General features: G+C 39.6%; 2 protein-coding genes across 3 annotated transcripts in view; one reads left to right on the forward strand and one right to left on the reverse strand.

Annotated features, from left to right (window-relative positions):
* FBXO11 (F-box protein 11) overlaps window positions 1-6418 on the forward strand; it is a 73680-nt gene extending 67262 nt beyond the window's left edge. For both annotated transcript variants that reach the window (XM_066993571.1, XM_066993572.1), the window contains exons 16-23: window positions 66-151; window positions 495-571; window positions 686-829; window positions 1728-1838; window positions 3000-3107; window positions 4389-4497; window positions 4906-5004; window positions 5084-6418. In XM_066993571.1, the coding sequence (XP_066849672.1) occupies window positions 66-151; window positions 495-571; window positions 686-829; window positions 1728-1838; window positions 3000-3107; window positions 4389-4497; window positions 4906-5004; window positions 5084-5213 (864 nt within the window). In that variant the 3' untranslated portion in view covers window positions 5214-6418. The remainder of the gene's footprint in view (window positions 1-65; window positions 152-494; window positions 572-685; window positions 830-1727; window positions 1839-2999; window positions 3108-4388; window positions 4498-4905; window positions 5005-5083) is intronic.
* On the reverse strand, window positions 6385-19835 carry MSH6 (mutS homolog 6). Its single transcript, XM_066993570.1, has 10 exons — window positions 19570-19835; window positions 18985-19187; window positions 16604-16782; window positions 12943-15487; window positions 11318-11583; window positions 10599-10716; window positions 8282-8371; window positions 7512-7666; window positions 7102-7301; window positions 6385-6554 (listed from the first exon to the last, which is right to left on the reverse strand). Exons 1-10 carry the CDS (start codon window positions 19782-19784, stop codon window positions 6473-6475), a joined length of 4053 nt encoding a protein of 1350 aa, XP_066849671.1. The 5' UTR covers window positions 19785-19835; the 3' UTR covers window positions 6385-6472.
* Between the last annotated feature and the right edge of the window lie 344 nt (window positions 19836-20179).

Raw genomic sequence — 20179 nt, forward strand, 5'->3', positions numbered from 1 at the left:
AAGAAAGTTCTTTTGCGTTTTTATATTTTACTTTCAAACTCATAATTTATTTTTCTATATGTTAGGTTGGAGTTTATTTTTATGACAATGGACATGGCGTGCTAGAAGACAATGACATCTATAATCACATGTACTCAGGGGTTCAGATAAGGTAAAATGTATTCTGATTCTTATGTCTAAACATTGTGTTGTGCTGTTTTATCCTGTTCTTGTCACTCAGTTTCTAAAAATAACTTTTTTTGAATTCAGTATTTCTGAATATCCTCTGCTTCAATAAAGAATTGCTTCTAATATAGCCTGGTTTTTGACCAGAAGGTGTGACCTATGAAGCATGTAAAAATTAAAACCTGTTTGCCTGCTGGAAAATACAGTATCTTATTCAGGTTTCCAAACAATGAGATCCATTGGGCATTTCTACAGAGGTGCTTCAAATCTTTGGCCTTGAGAAATAGTGAACTTTGTTAAATGACTTCTGTGTGTATGTATCTCTCTAGAACTGGAAGCAACCCCAAAATAAGACGCAACAAGATCTGGGGAGGTCAGAATGGTGGTATTCTTGTTTATAATTCTGGTAGGTCTGTTTCTCTCATTTATTCAGAACTGTTTATGTTCTGCAATATTATCTCTTCTCATTTATTGTTCTTTTTTTTATATATATTTTTTTCCACACTTCCTTCAATTTAAGGCCTTGGATTTATAGAAGACAATGAAATTTTTGATAATGCAATGGCTGGTGTATGGATTAAAACAGACAGTAACCCTACACTAAGAAGAAACAAAATTCATGATGGAAGAGATGGAGGCATCTGTATATTTAATGGGGGAAGAGGTATATTTTTTCCCTTACTAGCATGTGCTGAGTATTCTGGATAAGAGTTTAATTTCAGATTAAGCTGTGTCCTTTTTAAAGTGCTCTTTAGAAAACTAGCTCCTGTCTTTTGAAGTAATAAAATAGCTATAACAGATATATATGGATGCTTTTTAGCCTTAATTACATCACTAATACTGAACTCTGTGGGGGGCGGAGAGGTAATTAATCTAATCCAAGAAGACTGTTAGATTGCTGCTTAAGACAGTCTTTTTATCTCATCTGTTTTTGTAAGCTTTGCCATTTCACCGAGACAGTATTAAATTGAAGTCACTTAGCCAAAATCTTGCATATGAACATTTCATGTTTTGCCAGGGTCAACGATTTAAGGAGAAAAAAAAAAAATTTATAAAGGAATCTTTGTACACCTGTTAGATCTAGAAATGGTCCTCTTCCAAAATCTTCTGACTATCGTGTGTCAGCTTGTTGTGTGAAAACAGCTTCTGATATTTTGTAGTTAAAATGAGATTTAATTTTAAGCATTTTAGAGTCTTGCAATAACAAAAATGCAAGTTTAGCTTTGCGTTGACAGGATGATAGTTTTAGAAGACAAGAACAGAAAGATGCTAGAAAAATTAAAGAAAAGATTGTGAAGTCAAAAGATTCAGTCTTTCCACAAAAATAAAATGGCACTTAAAGGAATTTTCTGTAACGGTGCATGCATTTCCAAATTCTACTATGTACACTGAAAAAAATACCCTAATATAATTATACACTGAGAATGACTTTAAACTTGCATCACAAACTAACTTTGGTGCTATTGATGGGTATTCCCCAAATGAAAGGAATATATGTTTGGCAGAATGGTTACAGATAAGGAAATGTTAATAACCCAAAATGTTTGTTGGTTCTGTAATAGGTCTTCTGGAAGAGAATGATATCTTCAGGAATGCTCAAGCTGGTGTTCTTATCAGCACCAACAGCCACCCTGTGCTAAGGAAAAATCGAATATTCGATGGATTTGCTGCAGGTTTGTGTTATTCAAATCAAATTTTGAAGTGTTAGAGCTTAGAGTAAGCTGTTCACAAAGCTGAATTTGTGACTTCCGTTACCCCACAGCACTTAGACATTTTAACAAGCAATCAGGATATCCTTCAGTGTATTTTTGAAATAATTTCAGAATTGTAGCAAAAAATCTTTACAGTAGTCCTGGAATTACTCGTGTGTTGAGAAATAATGCACATTCTGCCTTCTCATTTTTCTGTAAAATATTTTTTTTGCTATTTTATTTTAGAAGTAATTGGTAAAGCTGTCTAGAACATTTTATCACTGCTTTAAAACAAAGGAACATATAGCAAATACATTTTAAGGAGATTTGAATTGCATCTCAAGATTAACTTTCATTCTACAAACTTGAAAAATTATTGAAATAAGCATTTCTGACTCCAAAAGAGATGAAGAATGTTTAATAATGGTTTCTGTGTAATTTATTGCTTAATGATCAGACTTCCATACGTCTTGCATTCTATTCCATTTCAACTAAAATCACATTCTTGAGTTTTCTCCCATCTTTTTTTCAGAAGAAGCAAGTTTTCTGAGAAGGCGTCTCTAAAGGTGTTGTTTTCTGTGTGTAGTAGGGGGGGGAAGGATAGGTTGCTGTCGATCAGTCGTGGACAAATGACTTGGAAGACATGGGTTAATGATAAAAGCTAAGATTTAAATGATTTTTAGGTCCCTATCTTGAAAAAAATATATATATATATATAATAAAAAGATATTTTAAGAAAGGTAAGGTATGTGCACAAGAACTTTCACATATACATGAAGATGGTAGGTTAAACACCCAGAAATCATATACCCCTTGGAAATGCCTGATAAAAGTAGCATTTTATTATCAGATAAACTGGTAATATATTGTTACTGCCAGAAACCATGCATGCCAGCTGTAGCTCTTTGAAAGGATTCAACAAGTATCTGAACCTCAGTTTTGTAGTGGTTCAGAGTCCAATTCCTAGCTATGTCATTTTACTTTTTCCCTGAGCTTATGATAAAAAGAAAAAAAAAAAAACATACACAAAATCAACCCTCAAACCCTCACAGCTTATGAGAGAGGTACAAATATGCACAATGGCTGAGGACTAACTAACTATTCCCACTTTCTTTTCTTTTCTCTGTTCCCAACCCAAAAAAGGTATTGAAATAACTAATCATGCAACTGCAACATTAGAAGGCAATCAGATTTTCAACAACCGCTTTGGAGGTTTATTTCTAGCATCTGGTGTCAATGTAACAATGAAAGGTGAGCCTGAGCCTTTCTTTGGTTTTGTTTGTTCACTTTGCACTTTTTAATTTGGTGCTTTTTTTTTTTTTTTTGTTATTGTACCACTTTTGGGTTCAGATCTGGCATGTTTTTAAGCTAAATTTGTAATTAAACCTTTCAACTGAAGGTAGTAAGCCAAGCTAAGCTATCTTAGATTTTTAGACAGATAGCCAGAAACTCTCAAAGGTAACTTAAGGTTTTGCTATCATTATTAAAACTGTTATTAGCTCTTCTGTCTCGAAATGGTTTTTGAACTGGTCACTGGGTTTTAGCCCATCTCTGATTCACACTCTAAGCTAGTATAATGGTAAGTCTTTTGTCACAAATCTGAAAGCAAGTGTCCAGTAAAAAAGCATGCCTCACTTGGCTTTTAGGATCTAAAAGCATGAGTATTCACGATCCCAAATCACTTTTTCAGAAAATAGGAATAGTTTATATACCTAAAATGTCCATGTCTAGTAAGGGAGTGTGCATGAGACAGGGCCGTTTTGGAGGAGTTTGGAGTGATGGTCTGAATGGCAGTAACCTCCAGGAGGTTACTCTAGAAGTGAAACGTTCACTTTGCAGAAGTTTTTACCTGCTTGGATGTGCTTATTCTGCCTGTCCCCTGTATTTCTTTGTACCAACTCAAAACATAAGCTCTGGTTCACGCCTCAGCTCCTGGACTTACTGACGGCATCAGTCAATGCTGTGATGGAGCAGTCAGGTGTGCTTCGGGACTTGGTAGAAGATCTAGTATGTGAATAAAGGAGGGATAACCAAGTTCACTATGTCATTGGACGCATCTTTTAAATGCTGGAGGTGGTCCTAATTTCAGGCCTAATTCTGGTTTACTTTCTATTGGAAGGGATGTATGAAAGTCCTTATGGTAGACTATAGGCTTTCAGACATTGGATTTTCAGACTTCTGAACGGAAAACTTAAACTGGTTTCTCTAACTGTTTTCACAAGCCAGTTCACAAAGAGTATTTAAACAAAAGCTTATCATATGGTTTATGCAAAGTGCATAGAGCAGCAGTATTTTTGGTCTGAGGACAGCACTGCACTGTCTGGGCACCTGTCTTGTCATCTGGAATTGAGTATTTGATGTGCTTAAATGCCAAAACTAAAATGCAGGCACAACACTAACTGTTCCTAATTGTTTTAGCTCTTTAAAAGGTGGGCAAAAAACTAACATCTTTAAAAATAATAATAATAAAAAGTAAATGTATTCATTGACTGAGGTATAATTAGTGGTTTTTGTTTTTTTTTCCCCTAACAGATAACAAAATAATGAACAATCAAGATGCCATAGAAAAAGCTGTCAGTAGAGGCCAGTGTTTATATAAGATATCAAGTTACACCAGCTATCCGATGCATGACTTCTACAGGTAACAATTTATTTTTAGTCACCTACAGTAAGGTTTTTCAAATACTCTCACGCATGTTCTTTTAGCAAGGTCCCTAAAAATTGCTGTGTCAGTAAAAGACAAATGTGTGTTTTCCCTCACCTGCAAGAGAAAAATTTCAGTCAAGTTTCATTGCCTTTAATTTATTGCGAGCTTCAGGGAAAGGTATGGTTACCACGAACATAAACCTAAAGGGATTACATGGCAGAACTTTTTTCAAAACACACGGCCAAAAGTGTGCCATGAAATCCACGTTTGAGTAAAATTCTCAAGTCTTAGTCCTGTGCATATCCTTTCCTTAAGTACTGTTCTTCCCCCCCACTCTCCCCAACCACTTTTACCAGCTTATCAGTTTTTGATTCATGCGCAATGTGATGTATTTTTCTTCAGATGTCATACCTGTAACACCACAGACCGTAATGCCATATGTGTGAACTGCATTAAGAAGTGCCATCAAGGACATGATGTAGAATTCATTAGGCATGATAGGTATGTTTCGAACAAGTATGTAAAGCAATTTTGACAATGCAAGTGAACAGGAGAACTAAAGAGTTCTATTTCTTTGTAGGTTTTTCTGTGACTGTGGTGCTGGAACACTGTCTAACCCCTGTACGCTTGCTGGAGAGCCTACTCATGACACAGATACACTATATGACTCTGCTCCACCTATAGAATCTAATACATTGCAGCACAACTGAATTCCTTTCAGAAAGAAAGTCCTGCCATTCTAATATCATAACTGTTAAAACTTTTTTTTGGAGGAAGTTATACTTGCCCATTTCTGCAGAAAGAGACTGTATTAAAGCGGATGTGTGAGGTGTTGACACTATGGAGCTCAACCTACCAAAAAAGAAAGTGGCAATATGTTGACTCAGGATAACAGAACTGGGCGTTTTAGCATTACTGTGTAAACAAAGACTTTGAAGGGACAGAAGTGAAGAAAAATAAGCTGCAATTTTGTACAGATACCAACTTCTGAAAGCTGGTGTTTTTACAAGTAGCATTGAAACGCAGTCCAATTTGCAGTAGTACTATTCTGTAGACAAGCAGCATTCTTTGTTGCTGCCTTTATGGACATGGGTACCAATTGCTTTTGTAACATGGTAAAAAAATGTGAGCTAGCACTTCTGCATTTCTTTTGATTTTTTTTAACATTTATTCAGATTGAGAAATATGATTTTAATGCTTTAATCTCATGTAGTTTGTTTCTAATTTCAAGCAAAAAAAATCTTATTGTACTTGAATGTGTCCTGTTTTGTTAGCACACCTAGACTTGCTGTAACTGTACTCATGTCCCAGTATGTACGTTCTTTCTATGAAAGAGAAAACACTAATCTTAAATTATATCCAGCAATTTTTCTGGTGTCCTCTGAAGTTAGAATAATCTCCTTCCCTGCCCCAGCAATAGTCTGTACTCAAACCACCCTAACAAAAAAGCGAGTGTTTTAATGAGACTTCCTAGAATATAATGCACTATAAAACAAAGTACCCATGTAACTAAGTTTTGTGAGTGAAATTTTACTATGTTTTAAAGTACACAGTAGAAAGTCTCCTCAAAACAGTCTTGTATTTTACTCTGTTCATAGTTTTTTTTGAACAGTCTGGACATTACTTTACATAACCTGCTGGAAATCACAGCAATTTCCTGCTCTAATGAAGCTGAGACAAGTATATATACAGCCCTATACCGTTTCATAGCTTTTTTCCATTTATGTGTATTGGTGACAGTGGGTAATCAACAGCCTGAAAGTGTATGCATGTACCATAACATCTAGACTTAATATATTGTGGAGTACTCAATAACCATTATGTAGAGGGTAGGTAAGAATTAAAGGGTTTAATTTCCTAGGAAAGACAATGGAAAAATGGTCATTTTTAAAAAATAAAGTTTATTAGATCATAACCTTGTCTGATACCACCTTTTTGAGAAACTGCCAGTACAAAAGCATTTTTGTTCTTAAAGCTGATTGATCATGGTGATAAGTTTCTGAACTGCATTTGCATCACTTGTTGCATCATCTACCACCAGGCACAGATACCTAAAGAAAATAACAGTCATTGTTACTGAACACGGCCACCAAGGGGCAAGAATATAAGCTTCCTCTTACTTGCACAGCTTTAGAAGACACACATTACTTTTTTTTTTTCCCCTGTGGTGTAAAGGCTGCTGTCAGCCTTCAGTGCCTTATTGCAGAGGCGCTGCAACCATGGTTCCTGCATGACTGATTTCCCCCAGTACCCACCCAGCAGCTGTCAGCAAGGACTTATTCATGCATTCCTTCAGTTAGACTCAGGTCACATCCAGCCTAGCACCTATGCAAATCAAGCTCTTAGCCCTGGAACCTAGCACATGACCCAGCCTCAAAATACTGCATTACTCATCATATCTGCTATCTCCCAGCCCAGGGTTTCTTACATCCCTCCCTCAATGCTTGTGAAGTACCTTTGACATTCACAAAAATAGTTTTTACTTCCCCCTCTGCGGAAAGACTGAAGTTGTAAGAAAAGCAGAAGCAGCTGCCCAAATTTTAAAATGTCTACCTAGTAAGCAATGTGCAACTTAGAAATGGAGAACCAAGGCCTTACCTAAACAGTCTCAGTGATATCATCATTTTTTCAAACTCTTTTGCTTTTCTGTGCCCCTTCTGAATAACTTCCTCTGGAATATTAGCAAGTCTTGCTGCATTGAAGCCATAGCTTTTTGGACATGCTCCTTCGATGAATTTATACAGGAATGTAATAGTTTCCTGGCTTGGATCTTCACTCTCATTTTCAACCATACATGCCTAGAAAGATTATGTTACCGCAAGTTAGTGTATGTAATACTTACAAGACTAATAAATGCATGAAACATCACTAGCTGTTCTCAGGACACCTCTGTGACTCTGAGCAGATGACTGCAGAAAAGCACAAACAATATAAGATCTGCCAGCCGTGAGGAAGAGTCCCTGTACCTCGGTGCTCGTGATTTGCATATCACAGTTTATTATACTTACCATGTGACCGAGCCGCACAGCAACATTCTGTGAATAATCCTCTACCAGGGAGTGGTAGTGTGTGGAGAATAAGGTTCGACACTTGATTTTCTCTGCAAGTTCTCTAACAACTGCACTTGCTATAGCTGTTCCGTCAAAAGTAGCTGTGCCTCTACCTGGAGATGAAATTGAAAAGCTTTGGTATACTCAGGAACAGAAGAGGCAAAGTAAATCATCCATAGTTTACCTGCTATGGAAGAGACTCCCTTAAGCATTAAGACTGAGGGATAAAAGCAAAGGTGACATTCTAAAGAAAGTTTTCAAGTGCAATTCATTGACAAACACTACGAACTGATACATGGCAAATAATCTTCCAAGCAGCATGGAGGGGAAAAAAAACAAAACAGCAGTGAGGAACGAGAGCCACGGGCAGGGTGAGCTCACTGGAGTATATGCTCCGTAACAATCACAATCTCTTCTGCGCTGCAGAAGAGGACATTTCAGCACTGAAACACGATACTGACTTGCTCAACGTTTTCTGCAAGTAATCACGCAAAGGCAGGCAGGAAAACTCAACTAGAAATAGGGTAATAGGGATTGGGGGATAAAAGGGGTTGTGTTAATGCCCAGGGCACCCAAGAAATTAATGTTTTTGAGACAATTACATAGATATTGACTAGTTAAAAATTATTAGCATTATGATAAAACTACATACTTGAGTTCTGATTTAGCCCTACAGCTAGTCATTACATCTTAGACAGTTTCTATCTATTAGAAAATAGACAAAATACCGAGTTCATCCACAAGAACAAGGGAGTGCTCTGTTGCATGCTGGAGAATGCTGGAAGTCTCGCTTAGTTCAACAAAGAAGGTACTTTCACCTTTAAAAGAAACAATAACAAAAAAGCCATGAAGTCTTTGAAGAGCTGAAAAACACAGCTAAAACCTCATTTAATCTGCACTGGTATCTTAGTAAAGCTAAAATGAAACTTAGCAAACTAAACATTAAGAAAAACATAAAGCATTTTTTCCAGCATTAAAATGGTGGGGTGTCCATTTGCTGCAAGAAAAGCAGGTTTTGGTTGCTAAACAATACAGGCACACTTCATCTGTCCCGTATTAACAGTAGTGGTCAGATACGTTAGCTGTATCAAAAAGGGCCACAAAGGAAACAAGACAAGATTCTCTTGCTCCTTCTTAAGTGCACAAGACACAGGCCTAATGTATGTGTGACTTTTCAGTGTGAACAAGCAAGCAGGGAGCTTTAAAAAGACTAAGAAGCCAGGCTTATTGTTTTGGTTGGTGATGTCATAAGGCAATGAATTATTCAAATAATAAAGACTGTACTCATATAAACAAACCTTTCTGAAAGTCACTAAAAATTTCACCACTGCTGAAAACTGAACATCTGACAGGAGTGTCAGCAAACCAAGTTACAATACTCATGCTGAAATATGTAAGTTTTTTTTTTCCCCCTTAGCAGATTACAAGCAGAAGTACACAATTATTCAGAGCCTTGCATGCTACACATCCATGGGTACAAAGTCCAGATTTACTAATTCTTCGTAGAGTTCATTTATTCTAAATAATCACATGCAGCAGTGCAATTGCAAAATGGCGATTTTGGAGCAGACAAGTGTTGACTTCCTGTATTCATTTGGTTAGAAGCCTGAACATACCCCACACTGCTGTGCTCTAGCACAAGTTTCTTATAGGCATTATTAAACGTTGTCCAGCAATCTTTATTTTCTGCATTTATGTAAAGAAATTTCCAGGTTTTCATATGGTTTAAGAATACTCATGAATAAGCATTTACTCACTTTGGAAAATAAAATCCAAGAATTACACAGGCAATTTTGAAACAACACTACTTATAAGTTACTTCAGATAAGTTCCATTGACATCTGTTATTAACTGACTGCCACAGAAAAACTTTCACTGCGCTTTCATTTCTGCTTAGTGTGGAAACAGATTTCAAAGGTAGCTCTGTTGTGCAGCCTTGTAAGGTGAAGTTAAAATGTTTGTGTACATATTTGGAAGAGAAAAGCATAGCTTGTAGCTGACAGAAAAAAATTAAAAACGCTATGTTTTTCTGAACCACCTTGCTATTGCAGAAAGGGCATCTTTTATTTCTACCATAAACAATCTTCTATTCTCAAAATTTATTTTTGTATAAAATGAAAAAGAGCTGGGCAAAAAAAGCCTTAGTAAAATTCTCTAGCTGCAAAGAAAAGTTGCCGTTTGGGGAGGCGCAATTTTCTCTCTTTTTTTTTTTTTTAAAACTTCAAGAACTCAGATGGAATGATTCATTTCCAAGTTTCTTATGTGCAACAACACATGGGCTTAAATTTTTGAAACAATTTAGATACTCTCATATTCACTGACCCACATCTTTCAGCACAAAGCTCACAGAAAAAAAGTGCACCTTAAGTAAGTTGTGATACCAGTTATTACCTGATAAAAATAATCATTTTTCAAGCCCCATGACATTTGGCATACCACCCCAGGCAGACTTTCCCATTCCAGTTGTTGTGTCATCACCCACTTCTGTCCTCCTCTCCATCCAAGATTTTAAATAGTCTAAGAACTGACAATTACTGCTTCCAAAAAGGAAGCCTGCCTTACTCCATCTGAAGAAATCGGATTTCAGCATTAACAAACACATCCTGATTGAAACAAAGGACCTCTAGTTCTTGAGAGAAGATAGCAAAATAACTCTTCTACTGCAGATACCCGAACGCCACCTTCCTATTCCAGAACATTTAGAAAAAGATGCCTGTATAAGTAGAATATTAATCAACTGTACAACGTCCCAAAAGATATTCCTCCGATTTGCATCCAACTGCAAGGGAGGCTTTTAATATTAAGTCTATAACAAATGATTGTAAATGTCTGTCAAAAATAATGGAGAACAAGCATACCAACCAAATCAAGCATACCTACAACTGAACAATGGCAGACAAAGAATTAGTCACTCGGCTCTCCATGGAAACACGAAAGACTATCCCTTTCCAACCTGCCACTCGCTCAAAGCACAAAGTGTCCAAATGTACTAAGAAACTCATTCTGTGGTAAAACCCCTTGGCCAGTTGGATTACAGAAACTCACCTGACATAATTCTGTCTGAGGCACCGAGTCTTGTAAACACTCTGTCAATTGGTGTAAGCCTGCAGACTTCAGCAGGTACGTAGCATCCCAGTTGAGCCATTATAACCAGGAGACCAGCCTGCAAAACAAACATTAAACCATTTGAATTTTTATTAAGTCTTCGGAGTTTCAGTCCCACACAGAGAACAAGGGAATGGAACTGCACTTCCCCTGAAACAAATTACAACACACAAAACTTGCTACAGTTTTAAGACCTGCAGGTTGTAGCATCATAATCTCAGCTAGGACTGAACTACTCTGAAAGCCTTCAAACACAAGTTACCACAGCAACTGGTGTTTATAAAGCAAACTTCCTAATGCTTTCCCAGTTGCCTATGACCTCTATTTTAATCTTGTTCAATTTGAAGTATCTTTTGCCAGACGATGCCAAGTCCTGGATAGTAACGCTTGAAAGAGATAAAAGATGCTTTAATTTTTCCAGCCATCTCTCACAAGAGTTATGAAGTCAGTATAAATAGTAAATCTACCACCTAAGCATTGGCATTTTCAACCAGAATTATACTTTGTCTGTAGAGTATAATTGCTGTATTGTACTGCAAACCCTGCAGACCACCAGTGGGACCTCCTTTGGCTTTTATGAACAAGTAAATCATGCAATTCCTTCATGCAAAGCACACAGGTACTCTGGAACATTCAATTTTATGTAGGTATACAATCACCTGTCTCATGAGTGTCGATTTGCCACCCATATTTGGACCAGTTACTAATACACAGGAAGCTTCACTACCACTGTCTTCATCTTTACTGCCTATCATGATGTCATTAGGAATAAAATCGTCCCCAAAGAAGGTTTTTGTAATGCATGGATGGCGTGAATTTTTAAGTTCCAGGAAGGGAGGAGCGCTATCCACAGGCAGTAGAATTACAGGTCGGCACAAAGGTCCATCACCATCTTGACTGTAGTTAGCAAGGGACATCAAGACATCTATAAGATTAAGAGAAATTCCAGTAAGTCATGCTTTATCTTTCTTTATCCATTCACTGGAGTGCATTTACTCATTGAACAGCATTTTTGGAAACAATTTTTTCCAGTTTCCTGTTAAAGGAAACACCCAAGAAGTACTCCTGAAGAGTGATTAAAAGGTGGGATATTCACAAGGTCTTTCCTCACTCCTTCAAGATTTCTACTGATGTCAAATTAAAAATACCCCCTCTCGTTTTTAAAGTCTTTAACATTTAAATCATTTCACTTAGTATTTATATTACATTTTTATTACATGTATATAAAAATAAGCTATTTTTCTAGCATTGTTTTTTGATTTGGAACAAGCTACATGAGGAGGAAACCAACTTCCACGACAGTAAGTTATTAAGAACTATAACACTGCTTAAAACCTGTCAGAATCAATTATATAAAGATTAAAATTCTGATGGCCTAGCAGAAAGCAGCGCAATCCCCCTCAATTAGCCTAGCTCTAAGGTTCAAAGCACTGGCTGCCTACAAAGTTAACACCATTTTATGTGATTTGAGAGACTTCATTTACACATATTACAACTTTTAAACAGATGACCCTGAAAGCTCAGTCTCCTTTGACTTTCAATACTCGTGCTAGTGCCATAGTGTAGCTAGCGTGACTGCTTCCCAGCTCTCCCAACCCACTCAGCTGGTTCCTAGACAGCTGTCCTCACTGTCTGCCTGTCCTCCCTTTTCTGCTGCAGTGGCATGAGACTCTTTTCGTTTTTCCCTGGAGACATCTTCTTAGGACTGAGAAGAGAATCCTCTTCTCTAAGAATATAATACAGGAGACTGTGCTACCCCAGACTTGAAGTAAAGTTTGGGGAAGTCTTCCTATTAGACTACCTTTGTCAAGGTAATGAAAACCACCACCTTTTATTTTATTTTTAAAGGCTGCTAACAAAGCAGTCTGCTTGGACAGTGACTATCAGGCTGGATTTTTGTACCTCCATCTGCATCACTGTCTTCATTTAATAGGAAGCTACTCATCAATACATAAGAATCCTAGCTGTAGTGTGAGACCAATAATGCTACGCTGGGCAGTGAGAAATGCTCAGTTGCACACCTACAATCACACAACAGGAATGAAGAAAGAGCTTGCACATGGCAAGACCCGGCAACCGACCTGTTCTGCCTTTACTGACAGGAAGGAAGCGAGCTGTAACTCTTACCTACTAATGCTGTTATCGCAGCCACAGCTTTTATACTACAAATTAAGGGCTGGCTACAGGCCTTTTTTTTTTTTTTTTGCTTATCCTGGTCAGATTTCATCAGTTACAACGCAAGATTATTTTTGCTATATGATAAAACTAAAAAAAAGCCTCTTACCTAACACCGCGATGCATTCCACAGCTGCCTGCCAGTCCTTGCTGTTTTTATCGAAGTTGTAGAACAGGCGCCTCATACAGTCTTTTAGCGCCGCATCTCTTCGCTCCTCGGCATTAACCATGGCAGCCAGCATCTTCTCAATGTCTTTGGTCCAGTAACGTTTATACCCCTTCTTGGTTGACTTCAGCTCGTATTCTTCAGGTAAATTACGTGATATCACGCTTTCTGGTATTTCCATCTGGTACCGATTTTTGCCGGCCCCCCAGTACAAAATGGATTTGAAGCCAAGCAGTTTGCGTTGCTTATCTAGGTATACGTGGAGATCTTCCTGAACAGCTTTAATATCCTGCAGTGCTTTGTCATAATCAGGGTCAAAGCCTGTCTTTGGAGTGATCACTCCTGTCTTTCGAGCCTGGTTGTGATCAAAAGCAGTATCCCACCTTTTAAGCTCTGCGCTCAAGTCTGGGAAGCGTCCATCTGGATTTTTGGCTTTGCGGGTGACTAACTGCTTAAGTACTTTAGATTTGAAGTCAGTGGCAATTTCTTCCATGACATCGACAATTTCATTCATTACTTTAAACCCTTCCAGTGCAGACAAGAAGTCAGCAATTTTTTTCTTGCTGTATTTGATTTCTTCATAAAAGATGGCCCTGCTGTCAGGATGGTTCTGACTTTTAAGCGGTGATCCAATACTGTGAATTTTGCTGAGCAGCCTTTCAAGGTCGGGAAGTTTCTTCAGGCGCTCACTAACTTCAGACATTTTGTCTGGCACTGCCAGAAGGTCCTCAACAGCATCTAAACGATCATTGATGGATTTTGGGTTACAGAGCGGAGCACAGAGCCACTGTTTCAGGAGCCGCTTCCCAAACGGCGTACAGCAGGAGTCAATCCTTTCCAACAAAGTTCCTTCTGTGGTTCCGTTGGTTCCATTCCGCAGAACTTCCAAGTTCATTAGGGTGACTCCATCCAGCACCATCCGCCGGTCAGTTTTGGCAAAGAAGCTACTGGAACTCACAGTTTTTGCAGTATCAATATCCACAGGGACGTACTCCTCAAAGTTTGCCAGCGATAACAGTTCCTGATCAATCAGACATTTTTTGAGATAGAAGACACACCCCCCAAGAGCTGACAAGGCTAACTCACTGTTTTCACCAGGAGTTAATCCCAGCGAGTCAGTCTCTGAAGTCAGAGACTTGATCACAGAGGGCAGAGAACACCCATTTTCAGAGTTCTGTTTCTCCTTGAAATACTCTTCTTCGAGAAGAACTTTTAGTGTTTTAGATGCATTCCAGAACTGGGAGCCAGGGATCAGCCCTTCCTGAATGCAACAAACAAGTGAGCCTTTCAATATTTTCTGTGTGTCCACAGACAGGTTCCCCTTCTCAAACAGTACCTGCACGGGAGTGTAATGCGCTACTAGAGTCCTAAACCTCGAACAGTGCCGGTCATCTGAGAACTGGCCTACATAAAATTTTCCAACTGATGTGTCAACGAAGCAGACCCCATAAACACGCTGTCCAGAGGAGTCTTCCTTTTCCTTAACACACAGAAGGTATTTGTTATGGTTCTCCGACGGATCACAATCCAGAATGCTGTAGGTCTGAGTGCCTTTGGTAACGATTCTGCAGATTTCTCGACGTACGACCTTGTCAAACTTTGTTGGGTGGGCCATTGACTTGTAGCGTGCTTCCATCATTTCAGGAGTTTCTGTTTGCTCAACACGGGCTATCTTGTAGCCCTTCTGCACTAGAACGTCAGAGAACCTGCCGAACGCAGTTTCTGGAAAACCTGAATGGGCCCAAGAACCTTTCATAAATATCAGGCCCAACTCATTCACACCAGTGACTGCATCCATGTGATACAGCTCATAGAATTTTCCAACCTTGTAGAAAATCACTGCATCAAAGTTTTGACTTTTCAGCTGCCACCACCTCCGCATGCCTGGCGTACATTTGTTCAGATAGTCTTCAGGTACATACAGAGTACGTGGGTCATAATCAGGGTCACTCTGTCGCCTCCTGTGTGCATCTTTCTTCTTCGCTTCCTGAAGCCAATCAAGTTTCTCATGTTCCCATACTGCAAAGCCACCAGTTCCTCCACTGCAAGCATTTGCTTGAGATTCAAAGTTTTCAGGTGCTGCAAACGATGTCAGCTTAGACTTGGCCTCCGAGGAAACCGTTGCTGCTCTCTTGGGTGCTTCAGAACGCCCATTTTCTAAGCTGCTCCTTTTAGAAGGCTTGCTCACATCTCTTCTCTTTCGTTTAGAAGAGACTTTTACAGGACTTTCTGCAATGCTCTCTTCATCTGTCTCTGCGTCAGTAGATTCGTTTTCCTCCACCCCACTGCTAGCTTCCTCGCTGCTTGCTGCTTCTTTCACATCAGGCTTGAACTCTACATCAGAACCGTCATGATCACTGTCAGAATCCAACACTCTTCTTCTTTTGGCTTTTGTGGTACTTCCCTTGCTCATTAATCGCTTGTTGCCCTTCACATCCTCCTCACTGTTCGGGTCATCACTGTCACCTGATGCACTTTCACTTGACTGCTGTAAAATAAATTATTTAGCCTATTAAAAATTCTGGCTACAAAGTAAAATATCATAGCTGCAAAAAGAAGCTTGGAAATGCAGGATAATGCAGTAGCTATGATGCTTGAGCCAGAAGACAGGGAGTCACAGCCAATTCAGTTTACACTCGTGGACTTTTTTCTGGATAATGAACGACTGTCTGCCTGTGGCATAATTACTCTTCTTTGTGTTCCTTACTGTTTCACTTATAACGTCACACAAGTGATCCTGATTAAAAAGCCTTTCAAACAGGATAAAAGGTGTACAGTATATGAAATTTAGCAAAGAAACATCACCATCGGCTAACGGTGGTGTGATTTTGTTCCTACTGACCTGGCCTGTGTCAGAAATATAATTGGTAAAAAGAATAGACAGGTCACGTTGACAGAGGAGGTAAGGAAAACCCCCACCACATCAGCACTTTCTTCATACCATTCCCTTCCAAAGAAGTTTGTTCCAATACACGTGGCAGTACTGAAACTGTATTGTGAATAATTCAAATACTATGTGCACACAACACAATAAAAGATCTCCTTTTAGCTACCCCACCAACAAATCGGTACTAACAGTATAAGAATTTGCACTTTGGTGCAGCTCCACAAGGGCAGGCTCCAAAATCCAATTTAATGCTTTAAATCAAGCACTCGAAAAGCTATGAATTTCTACATTATGGCAAATGAGAATTTCAGATTGAATTTATGGGAACTTGGAACACGAGCAGAGAAGATAGAGATGCAGATGAAAAGTATTTTGAGTTGAAAAGTAGGCAGGTAACCTGGGCTAACTTGGGAGAGATCAATGAGCAGAGATGATATACTTTAAAGAAGTTATGTAACTTATCTGAGGTTAGGGAACACCAAAGAAATATTAGACTTCTCCTTCCTACTAGAAAAGGTGAGACACCAGCATATAACCTAACAGCACAAAGGCAATGCAAAAAAGACATAGGGATACACATGCATGCATGATAAAAGAGCAGATAGGCAGTGATAACTAAACTACAGAGTTGTAGGATATTCCTTGCTTAGCTCCAAGAGACAGTTTCTAAGATACAGTATTATTTCTGAAAACAACAGCAAGTAAGAAAAAATTTACCTCCATTTCCTCCTCCTCCTCCTCCTCCTCCGTGTCAGAAGGCTCGCTGCATACTGCCAGCTCAAGTCGCTTAATTTTATCTTTACTCATTGCGCTGTCGGCCAGCTCCATGGCTTTTTTAATTTCAGGTTTTGTACTATAAAACATACCTCCCTTAAGCGCCTCCCCATCTGATGAACCTACAAAACAGCAACATGTCAGAAACTGAAGTTGGTCTAGCATTTAACCAGTCCTTTAGTTAGTGTTCATCCTTCACTTTTAAATATATTCAAACCATCATATATATTAAATACATAATATATACTTAATATGTATTATACTATAACATATGTATTTCTCTCTTTCTCTCACATCCCTTTAGCACCACGGTTCCTCTTTCTTTGTAGGAGACAACTACCTATAAACAAAGACAAAAACAAAGGCAGCCAACCTACAGACTGGTTTTCAGAAAGGAATCCCAGAGAAGCTGGGATTCATCTTAACGCCATGCTCAAGAAGTAAACTCTATTTATAATGTACTATGTACATTAAGCTTGGGGATAGAAAGAAGAGAAGAGTATGCTATAGATGGGGAAGAATAATTTTTTTCTGTTTTGTAAGTTTAGCTGTCTGCATGAGACAAAAGTATCTGCTTGAACAGGTCTTTGTACCTGTTCTTGTGAATCACTTCAAAGGCTGCTATGAACTGAAGATTCAGCTCCAAGTTAGCTGGACTTGTAGAAATACACTGCCTTTTGTCCACTGTTATCTCAAATATAAGCCAAACAGATTTCTTTCTCAAATTAATTTATTTGAGCTCACAGTATCTAAGTATGGAGTTAAAAGTAGCTCCTTCTACATCACATATGCAACACACAAACAAACTGGATCTTAATTTTTGTTTTGCAAATGCAGCGAGAAAAATCTAAAAGTATTTTGCATTCAATAATGACAATTGAACAGTGACAGGAGCAAATCTCATCATATAATTTAACTGCATACTCAAGTCTGCAACACACTCATATTCATTTAACCAATCTGTATATAAACCACTATTTCTTGCAAGCTCAACTGTTAAAAAGCCTAGCCCTGTGGCGTCTATACTTATTCACAGTTGCAAGCAATACAACAATAAGAAAATTTTCCACTTCTTAAACTAATAGAGAGTGCTGGAGTCTTTTTGGTTAATAGTGGAGCTTTTTATCTCAATTTAAAAGCAAAGCACGCATTTTAAATAATCTAGTCTGTTCTGTATTAGCCACCTTTCTTGTACACACACCAGCATTTCTGTGCTTGGGCATCTTTCATATATCTTGTTGCTCTGTTGATAAACAGCTCAGTTCTCCTCACCTGTATTTGCTTCTAAGCGTAACTATAAGCTGTTAAAAACATATTTGATTCTTTTAGAATACCTTCAGCTGTCCACAATAATAACAGTACCATTTTAATTTAAAAATAATTATGGCTTATTTGTAATACACTTCAGTGTAAACAAAAGATGACTACATGATCACATGAGATAGAATTGGCTTTTAAAAATGAAGGAACCTTTTGAAGTCAAATTTGTTTCATTGACAAAATAATCAAATCTTACAGTCTACCAAAAATACCATATTACACCCAAAGTACTCATTTGGCTTACGCAATGACAATTTACAGAAACGTGGTATCACAGTTTACAGCAAATGATTTACCGTTTTCAGCCACAGTAACATTATAAATCATTATATAGCAATCGTAATTACTAAGATCAGATTTATTATGCAAAATTCTGATTTAACTTTTTATTACGTATGATTTTACATCAGTTGGCTAAGTCATTTCTTCAAGATGATGAGCGCCAATCCTGCTCTCTAACTACAAGCACCACCCTAACACTCTGAATCCTCAAGTTAACATTTTAACAAAACTGTACTTCAAGGCTTACAAGAAATAACACCACAAAAGAAGTAATTTTAGCTGACCTACATCTTGTGCCTAATCTTTCTACTCTGGTCAAACTGCAATTCCCAAATATCTGCTTAAAATTTAGGTTTGACAGTCCTAACATTTTTCAGGATTTCAGGGATTTATCTTTGATATTCTTTATATGCATGGGAGAAGTAAAAGAAAAAAAAAAAACACTATGACATAAGCAAACTTCAAGTTTGCATTGTCATCCAACAAACAAGAGGGCAGAGTGTTTTATATTTAAAGAACTGTATAACCATAAACACACCTGAAACCCACAAAAATTTGTTTTCTCTAAACTTACGAAGTACAGAACATGCTTTAGCACTCAATGCTAATTTTGGTTTTGCTACTCATTTTCTATGGAGAATACTATACCCTATATTCCATACCTATGCTTCCAAAACAAGGGGCATATTTTCATTTCAAAAACGTATATTTACATCTCTTACCTTTATACGGCCTCAAGTATTTAATACTGACCCAGCCCCTTGTGGGGCTGTCGTCAAAGAACTGGACGTGGATACGGGTGGATTTCCCTTTCCCTCTGACGATGGTTCCTTCGGTCGGATGGTTGTATATGAGACACGGCCACCAAGGGTAACCTTCCATCTTGGCCCAGACCAAGTCACCAGGCGAATAATCACAGGAGACGCTACAAAGACAACAGACATAGAACTTAACGAGCATTTAACATTTTAAACAGCTTTCTTCAGAAACACAACTGCACCTTGCTTCTGAGCAACTGGAGGTCTCGGAAAGCTCCTGAGCGGCGTGACCTGCTTTACACGGCCCATAAAAACGACCACATTCGGACTTCTCCTTACGCTATTTTTCTGCTTTGCAGATTTTTGCTTTTTTTGTTTGCTTTTCTGATGCGGTTCCCATCTGCTCTCCCCAGGACCCCACACCGAGCAGATCCCAGCCAGCACCTCAGACACCGACGATGCTGGCCCCAAGCAGGCCGGGCCCCAGCAGCGCCCGCAGCCCCCTCCCGGCCCCCCGAGGGCCGCCCCACCCGCCCCGTCCCCGCTCACCCCGCGGCCGCCCCGCGCCGCCGCCCCTTCTCGGCCGCCTCGCCGCACCGGGCCGCGGGGCTCGGGGGCACGGCGGCGGCGGCGGCGGCCTGGCGGCCATCCTGCTCCCGCGCAGCGCGGCGCCGCGTCTCCACGCCGCCCGCCGCCGGTGCCGCCGCCGGTGCCGCCGCCCGCGCCCTGGGGAAGAAGCTGAGCAGGGTGCTCTGCCGCGACATGGCCGGCCGCGAAGCGCTGCCCGCCGACAGCGCGCCAACAGCCCCCGCGCGCGCCAAGACGGCCGGCGCGCGCCCCGCCCCCCCCCCGCAGGCTCCGCCCCCCTCATCCCGCGCTCGGCACACGCCGCCGCGGGCGGGAGCCGCCATTTTGGGGGCCTGGCGGCGCGGTGCGTGGCGCTGTGAGGGGGGAGGGCCGCGGGCGCTGCAGCCCTGCGCCTTGCCTACAGCAGAGACGAGCAGTCAGTGAGGCTGTGGCGATTGTTGTGATTGATGTACAGCTGGGAGGATCCTTCCCACAAAAAACAAACGAACAAAAAAACCCACATATTTATATATATATACACATTGCAGGGAAATGGAAGCTGTGCACCTGCAATGGGGATTTTCTTCCAGCC

Source organism: Anser cygnoides, chromosome 3, assembly GCF_040182565.1.
Source record: "Anser cygnoides isolate HZ-2024a breed goose chromosome 3, Taihu_goose_T2T_genome, whole genome shotgun sequence".
NCBI classification, from domain to species: domain Eukaryota; kingdom Metazoa; phylum Chordata; class Aves; order Anseriformes; family Anatidae; genus Anser; species Anser cygnoides.

Excerpts from the sequence above, each read along its gene's own strand:
- MSH6 (XM_066993570.1), bottom strand. The coding sequence starts at position 19,784 with ATGTCGCGGCAGAGCACCCTGCTCAGCTTCTTCCCCAGGGCGCGGGCG. Across the intron at positions 11,584-12,942 it reads GGAATGCATCGCGGTGTTAG|ATGTCTTGATGTCCCTTGCT; the intron begins GTAAGAGGCTTT and ends TTAATCTTATAG. Across the intron at positions 6,555-7,101 it reads ATATCACTGAGACTGTTTAG|GTATCTGTGCCTGGTGGTAG; the intron begins GTAAGGCCTTGG and ends TATTTTCTTTAG.